We start from the raw sequence: 10,127 nt of genomic DNA, 5'->3' as shown, positions 1-10,127 counted from the left end.
ACAAGCTCTCACTGTGTAGCTCTGGATAGTTGGCTGTTCACTATGTAGACCAGGCTAGCCTCAAATTCACAGACATCTACCTGCTGCTGCCTCCCAAGCGCTGGGATTGAAAATGTGTGCCACCATATCTGACCTTTTTCTGTACTTTGCCAAAATTAAAAATACACAATTCAGCTGGTCGTTGGTGGCACATGCCTTTAATCCCAGCACTTGGGAGGCAGAGCCAGGCGGATCTCTGCGAGTTCGAGGCCAGCCTGATCTACAGAGCAAGATCCAGGACAGGCACCAAAACTACACAGAGAAACTCCAAAAAAAAAAAATACACAATTCTCTTCCAGTGGTCACTACAGGTGTGTATATATATATATATATATATATATATATATATATATATATATATATATATATATATATATATATAACACCTTGATAAGTAGATGCAATGAGGCTGTACTGTAGTGCAAAGCCCTGAAATTCTCCACCCCCTTCACCCCCAGAGCATGAGGCCCTTTTGCATCTGTGTTCTCATTACTTTCCAGTGGCCTCATGATGTCAACAATGGACTCGGGAGGATGCCATGTAGGTTATAAAAGGTTTTCCCTTCCAGAAGGTAAGACTAGGCAAGAATAGGGCAGTTTTCACACTGACCTGTGAATACAAGGTTCCAGTAACCGTTCTGAATGGAGTCGTGCAGCTCAGAGATAACTCTCTGCTATGAAGAAAGCTCCACCCCAGCTTTATTGAGCATGAGCAGATAAGGAACAGGGGTGTTTTTAGTCCATAAACTAACCAGCAGCCAGGGGGGTTCTGTCCCTTTTCCCGGGTGTGCATTGCCATTTCTGAGGACCGCAGCATCCAACTGCTCATGGCCCCCTGTTCCGCCAACACAGTTGAGATGGAATCAGGGACCACAGATGTGGGAAACAGTTCTGGTAATTTGAGCAGAAACAAATTTCACTGAAAATATCATAGCAGCTTGCCAAGTCACAGGGGAGATTAGAGAACCTGGTTTGTAAAAGCAGACAGTAACAAAATGCTTAGACTCTTCTATTTTCCAGCAAAAAATCAAGTCTGAGCAATACCAGCAAGAAAGCAACTTCTGTAGCTAAATGAAGGCACCAGATGGCAGGTCCATGGCTGCTGGCGCTGGAGGCTGGCATCCTCCAGGCACTCTGTGATGCTAGTCTCCTTGTACACTAAGAGTTGTCTCTGCTTGTGCTACATCTGTAACTGATGCTCCCCTGTCTGCACTTCTTAGGTTTGTGAAGTCCTCAGTGGCAGTTCTGCCTGTCACAGGCCGAACTGTGGTCATGAGCGTCTTTAAGTGGGATAAGGGCTCTGCCTTCCACCAAGAGCCATATGCCCCATATTCTCAACATAGTAATGGGACAAAAGGTACCACGGAACCAAAAACTCCCCTCCCCCGCCCCGCTTCAAATCCAAAGTGTAGGGATTCCAGAGTCCTGCCCATTCTACTTTACTCACAGAACACAAATCACCCAGTCTCCCATTCCTGCCCCGGCTCTCATCCAGTCCAACACACTCCTTTATTCAGATCATTACAAAGCCTTCCGACGACTTCAGCCTCTGGCCGTCTTGCCCACTGGATAAGAACATCGTTTCTAAAACATCAATCTGATTGAATCACCTACTTAAAACCCTTCAGAGTCGTTCCTGTTGTCACTGAGATAAATTCTAATCTTACTAAAGTGAATTAAAAGCTCACCTCGTCTCTCATTGCCTATCTCCAGCTACTCGCCCATCATTTCCCTCTGAGGGAATGAATCCGTGAATAAGAGAATGAGGTTCGGAAAAGCAAGCCGAGAGGATCTATGCTAGAATTTCCCTCAGGTCAGTAATGGGGTTGAAGGCAATGACAGAACCTGGAAAACTAAGAAAAATATACATAATTAGAGTCCCAACTCCAAATCAACTAGATCAGAATTTAGAATGCTGAAGCGAGGGCTCCCTCTTTCCACAAAGCCATCCAGTGGTTCCAGGCTCCAGCTGGGGCTAGGGGAAGACACATTGATCTATTGCCCTTATTTTACACGTATGGGAGCCGAAGGCCAAAGAGGTTAAATTCTCAAGGTACATGCATCTCATCCACTATTGTAATGAAGCAGAAATTTGAGCAAAGTTATTTAGACATGTTTAGTGCTATATGTATTCCTTATTGTGCCATATGAAATTAGGTATAAATGGTGGGTAAGCTAGCCAGAGGGAGGACTGCTGTTAGACTTATAGAAATCAAATATTGGGAGAGGAGGGTCAGCCCAGGGGAAAGGGAGCCATCAGGAAAGATCAGCTGCGGCCCCAAGACCCCACAGAGGCACCCAAGTTGGCAAGCTGTGTTCTCACAGATCCGAAGTCAGGTGCGTCTGCAGTGGAGCTGAGGAGTCCACAGTGGGAACTCTTGGCAGGAGGTGCTTCAAGGCAAGCCCTCAGACAAGAAGGGGGAGAGGCCAACACCTCCCGGCCCCTTCCTTTAAAGAGTAGGCAGGAACTATGAGAGAAGAGAAGGCAGATTTACAGGAATCCCATCCTTGCCTATGTTCAGCAGAAGCATCTCCTTGGTGTGATGGAATAGACCACTGTTTTCTGGACACAGTTTCCACGTCCATCACTTCCATCACCTGAAGTGCAGGAACTGGAGAGTGAACTTATCTACTTCCATGGATACAGCATTCCTGTGGGGGACAGGTGAGGCTCCCTAACTGTGGAGATAACCATCCTTCCCCATCATCCGCAGCTCCATGCAGAGTCCTGCAAATCTTCACTAGAGAGCCTGGCCGTTCCACTAAGCTTCCTGCTTTCTTTTACCGCTTTAGACCAGAAGCCTAAGAACTCTCTGGATTTCCTGAGAGCTTCAGAAATCCTTAATTACCCCCGACGCAGAATTATCTGCTGAAATCTATGACCTTTAAGTAGTTTAGGACCAGTTGCTGCCCAGACAGATAGCAATGAAGAACAGCAGCCACAGTGGATGGGCCCTGTGTGGAGGGCTCTCAGTCTTAAGTGTGGTGAGAAAGGCAGCCATGAATTCTGAGCATCTGCTCTGGTGGGGCTCTGTGGGGCTCTGTGGGGCTCTATGGGGCTCTGATGGGCTCTGATGGGTTCTGTGGAGCTCTGTGGGGACTCTGCAGGGCTCTGTTTTGGCTCTTTAAGGCCAGTTCTAGTAGACACTCTTGCCTAGCTCAGACCTCACTTTCACCAGCCTGCACTATTAGAATAGTACCCTCCATTGCCCCTTAGATCCAGTTTCCCCCACCCTCTAGAGGACCCTGCAAATGCACTAGACCTACCTGTTAGCCACACTGTGATGTGTGCTCCTCCTTGTTTGCTCCTGTGTGTGGTACCCAAGCTGCCAAAGAGTGCCTCTAACCCATCTTCAGCCACATCTTTCGCCACTTTTTACCTCTTCTTTTCCTCCACAGCAATGCCTGACCATCCTGCAGCCCTTCCTTCACAGGCTTTGCCTGTTCCTCCATCCTTGGCCTGACTCTCACCCTATGAAGGAGTTCTGGAATCTTTCTCTCTAGCAAGTCCCAGATCAGATCAAGGGGGGGGGGGTCCTAAAAACCCCTTGATACCTCTATGTAATCATATTTCACATTAGACTGAAATTATTTTAAAAGGTGTTTTTCTAATTAGAAAGGATGCCCCACTGTGTGTTCCAGGCTGGCCTAGAACTCATAATCCCCCTGCCTCTGTCTCCTAAGTGTAAGCATTATAGGTGTGCACCTCCATATCTGGCTCTGGAAAGGATTTTCTTCTCCATCTTCAGTTTCTCAATGCCTAGTATGGCGCTCCGGAAGAAAATACTTAGGAACATTGAGATGAATTTATCTGCTGAAGTCTGTGGATCCTGCCCAAGAGTCCACATGGCTGTGCCTAACCCACTGGATAGACCATCTGTGTCCCTCCAAGCTGGACCTCCCTGTGCCTGTGATTGCACCCATCTCGGTGCCTTTTGCTCAGTTCTCATCTACCTGTCAGACTAGCCAGCTATCCACACCTCACAACCCTTACCCTACGCTCTGCTTGCTTGACACCAGGTGGCCTTTATTACCATATAAACTTCTTTTTCCTCTTCCCAGATCTCCACCAGCCATGGCATAGATCAGTAAAACTCCAGCCAGGAAACGCAGGTACCATATGAAGTGTCCTCTAGTTCTGGATTGGAAGTGGTTGCCGGGGAGGAAATCCTGTAAGCTGGAGATCTCTCATCTGCCCTTCCAGGCCTCTTCTCTTTTCTTCACCTCACGCCCCAGCATGGATTGCATCAAGGATGCTGCTCTCTCTGCCTTCCAGGACTCTGACTGGGATACTGGAAGGGAATCAAGGGAAGGGAGGCCATCACTCCTGGGAGCTAGCTAGGCTCCCTCCTCCATTGCGGGTCATAGCTCAGGCCTCTCATGCTCTCATCTCTCCTCCCTCCCTCCCTCTCTTCCTGCCTGACAGTAACTGCTTCCTGTCAACCCCCTTTGGCCCCTTCCAATAGCAATGAAGTCCCACCGTCACTAGGCCCAGAAAGCTACATTATTCCTTCTGACCCTTCTACATGCTGTCTACGCATGTGTAGTAATCTTTCTTACTAAATTCCTTTCAAATGATCCCATTTGAGTTTGCCATCTGTTTCCTGCTGGGGGTCTGAAAGGTTGAACAGAAAGCTCAAAGTGAAAATCAAGGTACACAGACGGGCTTCAGTCGAGGAGAAGTCAGTGATCCTAGTCCTAAGTATGAGTGAGAACCAAGATCAGGACCTCACACAGCCAAACAAGCCTAGACATGTTGGGGTGCTGAACAGTATACAAAGCAGGTCCAGTTCATTCAAGCAGCAGGTTGAAGATAAAAGTAGATTTATTTTTTTGTTTGTTTGTTTTGGCTAATTCTGATTCATATCTGGTAAGAATTTTCCATTATGATTAAATTTTTGGTATTTTTGTTTTTGTTTTGGGAGGTCTTTGGGGTTTTGTTTGTTTGTTTGGTTGGTTGTTTGATTTGGTTTGGTTTGGTTCGGTTTTTCAAGACCATTTCTTTGTGTATCCCTGGCTGTTCTGGAACTCCTTTGTAGACCTGGCAGGCCTCAAACTCAGAGAACCCCATCTGCCTCCAAAGTGCTTGGATTAAATGCCTGTACCACTGCCCTGCTCTATTATAATTACCTTTGGTGGGTCTCACTGCCCAGACCTCCAGTACATGCTAAGGTAGAGTCTTTCTCTGTCTCCCTCCCCCTTGGCAGTATCATGTGGCCTGGGATGAACAAATGGATGTTTATAATTCTACTTTGCCCCTGGAGTCAGTGACCCTATAGTGAAGAGCATTAGGAATACTGCACAGCGTGATTGGGGTACCCTGTAGGAGACAGTGACATCTTAGACTCCCTGATAATAGACGTTTGTGTCCCCTTCTCTCACAGCAACCTTGGTGCCTGGCCATCTTCATGTCAAGGTCTTTGTTCTGAGAGTCGCTGTGCCTTTCTATTCACCCTTCATCCAACTGTGCCCTCAGCACGCATGTACTCCATAAGCCGGTACTGGAAGACTGCATGCTGCTTTGAGCAAGAGGGATGGTCGATGGGAATGTCGGTGGCCATGCGGTGATCTCCACCCGGAAGGCAAGCACTCTGCCGATGGATGTACATGACCAGAAGTACCTCATCATTTTTAAAGGGGTAGAGACACCACCGTTTTTCTGGGATTCGGGCTTCTGGGGGCTCGGTGTACTTAATAACCACACCCCGGAAGGTATTGGTGTCCTCAAGAAGTACCCCAGAAAGCTTAAAACTTGGTTTTTCTTTAACAGGCACCTCTTTGCTACTGTTACCAGTAGGGCGAGTGATCACCTCCTGAGCCTCACCGCCAGCACCTTCATTCTGCGGGCGATGCTCCCAGGTTTGGTCTAGGCTTCTTGTGGGGCCAGGTTATAAAACCCTTTCTGGCATCCATGAGGCCTGGCCCTGTGGTTGAGACTTCTAATCCCTAAGTGATGTGTTCTTCCTCTCAGCCTTCCTTCCCTTACCCCATACACATGTACACTTACTTGATGAAACCCAAGAAGGCTTCAGTCCTTTCCTCAAAAGGGCCTAACACCCCCTCAAACCTAGGGGGATACCTAGTTCTGAACAGCGGTTTCCTTCCTTCTCCCCTGGACCCAAGCCCTCTTCTGGTTGACTTGTTAGCATTGCCAATTGGGGACTCCTTCTGAGCCTTTCCTAATTCTATCAACTTGAAGCCAAGACCTCAATGGGGTAAATGAGAGTGGAGACCACCAAAGCTCAAGGAAAATATTCAATAGTTTGTTTAATTATGTATTTAATTATATAATTATATATTTATAGATAGATAGATAGATAGATAGATAGATAGATAGATAGATAGATAGATACCTAAGTCAGAGTTAGAGGAAGACCTTAAAGCCCACCGATGGCTGCTTTCCTGAGTATCCTCCCCCATCCCCAAGTGTCCTCCTGAATCTTCCAGATTCATGGTTCTTCTCAAGATGGCCAGTTGCCTCCATGCCACTCATGACTCCTTACCTTCCTTTCTTGTTGTGGGTAGTTCCTTTCTCCCCTTAGATCAATAAAGAAGTTGATATTTTACAACTGTAGAAAACTGAGGGAAAATCAAACACAGCCTAAATGGAAAAATAATGAAATGGAAAATAATGAAAAGGCCAACTAAGACATACTCTGTTTGTCTAGTACACAGTCTTTATCCCAGGGCTCCTTAGGCCTCCTGCCTAGGTCACTTAAGGTTTAGTTTTACATCCAGGTTGGGCCTGGCCTCAGAATTCTCAACATCATCCTCTAGAATAGAGTTACTGACCATGTTATTCCATGGGGCCTCTCTCTACATCTTTGCCAGACTGCTCTTTGGTACACATCTAGCCACCACCAGTCTCTGGCCCTAGGCCTTCAACTCCCATACCTCCCCTGGGATCTGGGTGATTGGATCATTCACTCTTTCTCCAACAGAAGTGTTTCTAGGACCTTGAGAAATCTACACTTGACCCTGAGCCAAGTCTGAACTTGATGATGGCCTCTCTGGGAGAAGGAAGCTAGCACCCACCTTAAAACAGACTTTCCAGGCTCTCTGCTTCCCCCATTGTGATAGAATATTATTTTAAGATGTGTTACATTTGTTTATGCTGTGGAACATTTCTGTAATGATGCAAAGTTGTATTGCATTCTTTTATGTTGCATTGTTTAACTCTGTGAAGCTGAATTACTTTGTCTGTCTAAAACACCTGATTGGCCTAATAAAGAGCTGAATGGTTATCGATAGCGAGACAGGAGAGAGAAATACATGGGGCTGGCAGGCATAGAGAATAAATAGAAGGAGAGGAACATTAGAAAGGAGGAGAAGGAGCAAAAAAAGAAGAAGAGGAGGACTCCAGGGGCCAGTCACCCAGCTACACAGCAAGCCACGGAGCAAGAAGTAAAGAAAAGTATACAGAAATAGAGGAAGATAAAAGTCCAAAGGCAACAGATTGAAGGCTTAATTTAAGTTAAAAAAAAAAAAAACTGGGAGTGGCTCAACCACCTCGCAAGTGGCTCTCAGCTGGGCGCAGGATGAAGGCTGGAAAGAGCAAGCGGGAGCGTCGAAGTCAACAGCGACACAGGGCAGAGGAAGAGTGGCCACCGTGGTAGTGAAGTGGGAGCCTCTGAGCGCCTGTCTCACTCCCCGTCCCCACGCCCCAGCTGCTAGCCTGTCCCCGCCCGCCCTGAGCCGGGCTGCCTGGGGCCACCATGGCAGTCAAACCCGGGGAGCGAGCTGGTCCCCAGGCAAAAGGAAAAACAAGTCCTCAGGGAGAAGCAAGTCTCCACCGGCTAACAGAAGCCGGAGTCCCCACTACTGCACGGTCAAAGTGAATCAGGAACGTGAGAACCACCCACGGGGAGGACGAGAGGATCGGCAGCCCAGGGAACCATCCGAACAGGAGCAAAGGAGAGCTCCTAACAGTGAGCGAGAACTGCACTGGGGCCCTTCCCACCAAAGGAGGAAGAGCTCTGATGAGAGTCCTGTCGGTAGGCAGGGTCTAGACAGCCAAAATCTGCAGGCCCGGGAAGAAGAGAGGGACTTTCATAATGCCAGGCGTCTGCGCTGGGAGCATCACCAGCAGAATGAAGGTGCTGGCGGTGAGGCTCAGGAGGTGATCACTCGCCCTACTGGTAACAGTAGCAAAGAGGTGTCTGTTAAAGAAAAACCAAGTTTTAAGCTTTCTGGGGTACTTCTTGAGGACACCAATACCTTCCGGGGTGTGGTTATTAAGTACACCGAGTCCCCAGAAGCCCGAATCCCAGAAAAACGGTGGTGTCTCTACCCCTTTAAAAATGATGAGGTACTTCTGGTCATGTACATCCATCGGCAGAGTGCTTGCCTTCCGGGTGGAGATCACCGCATGGCCACCGACATTCCCATCGACCATCCCTCTTGCTCAAAGCAGCATGCAGTCTTCCAGTACCGGCTTATGGAGTACATGCGTGCTGAGGGCACAGTTGGACGAAGGGTGAAGCCCTTCTTCATTGACCTTGGCTCAGGCAATGGACCCTTCTTGAACAACAAGCATATTGAGCCACAGAGATACTATGAACTGAAAGAAAAGATATCCTTTAATTTAGGTTCAGTAGCAGAATATGTCTTGCTCCATGAGTCTTCAGGCAGCTCTGAAATAGACAGGAAGGAAGATGAAGATGAGGAGGAGGAAATGGGAGGCCAAGGCAGGAGGATCTCTGTGAGTTTGAGGCCAGCCTGGTCTACAGAGCGAGTTCCAGGACAGACTCCAAAGCTATACAGAGAAACCCTGTCTCGAAAAAACCATAAAAGAAAAGAAAGAAAGGAAGGAAGGAAGGAAGGAAGGAAGGAAGGAAGGAAGGAAGGAAGGAAGGAAGGAAAAAAGAAAGAAAGAAAGAAAGAAAGAAAGAAAGAAAGAAAGAAAGAAAGAAAGAAAGAAAGAAAGAAAGAAAGAGAAGACACCGTTCCTACTGGAGGCCATGGGGTTGACTCTCCAGCGCCTCTTCTTGCCTTAAGTCTTTCTTCTGTTGCTGCCCAGCTGTCTTGCAGTATGAGAACTCTCATCTTGTGTTTTGTTGAACTTGGCACAGCAGCCGCCTGCCTGTGGGCGCTTGTCTTCAGAACAATCCAGCATGTTGAGTTTGGTCAAAGTGTGTGGCTGTAGTGGGCGCCTTCAGAACTGTGGCACAGGAACCTTAAGCCCTTGGAAAGGGGACTGTGGCTTGTTCTCTTTGTACAGTTTCTTATTTCTACAGTTGTTGAGCTTTGTGGACCAGGAGTTTTGTTTTGGGGACAATCCCTAGAGCAGAGAATCTTAGTAAGCTTTGGGTGTCACCAAAACAACATCCAGCATATACCAAAGCTTTGACCCGGGTCAGCTCTTGAGTCATAGAAGCTGATTTTGCACTTCTTTTGTGGGGCGTAACAATTTCCCACATGACCTCATTATTGATTGTCTAAGCTAAACAGACACTGCGACACCTGTGTAGACATGACTATGTAGGAAGGTCATGGCTTCTACCAACGGGTGCTGGTGTCACATCATGCACTGGGTTGTGCAGCTGCGTACTGTGAGGATTCCTGATTCCCCATGAAACACAGACATGACAGTTTTGATCACCAGGTCTTTTTCTTCAGCTTTGCATTTTTATTCAAATGTTACCTCTCTAGAAATAAGCCAAGCTAAGGCCGGGCATTCATAAGTAAGAATAAGCCTCTGTGTGATTTATTTGGGAGCTGGGTGGCGGGCCCCCCAAAAGAGCCAAAGACTAAAGAGTTAAAAAAAAAACACCCCATTAGCAGATTTTTATCCCATTGAGTCCTCACCTTCCTTCAGAGTTCACTGACAGTGGAACATCTTTGGAATCACTTGAAGAGGAAGAAAGATGATCCTAAACGTGTGCAAACTCAGGACTCTGTTTTCAGCCCCTTTTCATGGGGCCTCTAAGTCAGTGATAGCAAAGAAGCTTCATCTCAAATGTCAGTCCTGATCGGCTGCCTGAAGTGATGGGGCAAGAAGCAGTAAAACCACATCTGGACTCAGTGGGAGAAAGCATGTGATATGCTAGAGGTATCTGGGAGTAGGGTAGTTCCAGAGAGTAACGGTCT

The 10,127-nt window shown here is 47.4% G+C and overlaps 1 protein-coding gene across 1 annotated transcript; it reads left to right on the top strand.

Annotated features, from left to right (window-relative positions):
* Positions 1–6,421: 6,421 nt before the first annotated feature.
* On the top strand, positions 6,422–9,098 carry LOC128102733 (smad nuclear interacting protein 1-like). Its single transcript, XM_052726725.1, is given in 3 exon segments — positions 6,422–7,634; positions 7,637–8,797; positions 9,058–9,098. Coding segments are annotated over 3 exon segments (1,260 nt in total). The 5' UTR covers positions 6,422–7,576.
* Positions 9,099–10,127: the final 1,029 nt, after the last annotated feature.

This window comes from Peromyscus californicus, unplaced genomic scaffold (assembly GCF_007827085.1).
Source record: "Peromyscus californicus insignis strain IS unplaced genomic scaffold, ASM782708v3 Scaffold_11__1_contigs__length_118956290, whole genome shotgun sequence".
In the NCBI taxonomy this organism is placed as follows: domain Eukaryota; kingdom Metazoa; phylum Chordata; class Mammalia; order Rodentia; family Cricetidae; genus Peromyscus; species Peromyscus californicus.
This window is presented reverse-complemented; position numbering and strand designations above follow the sequence as displayed.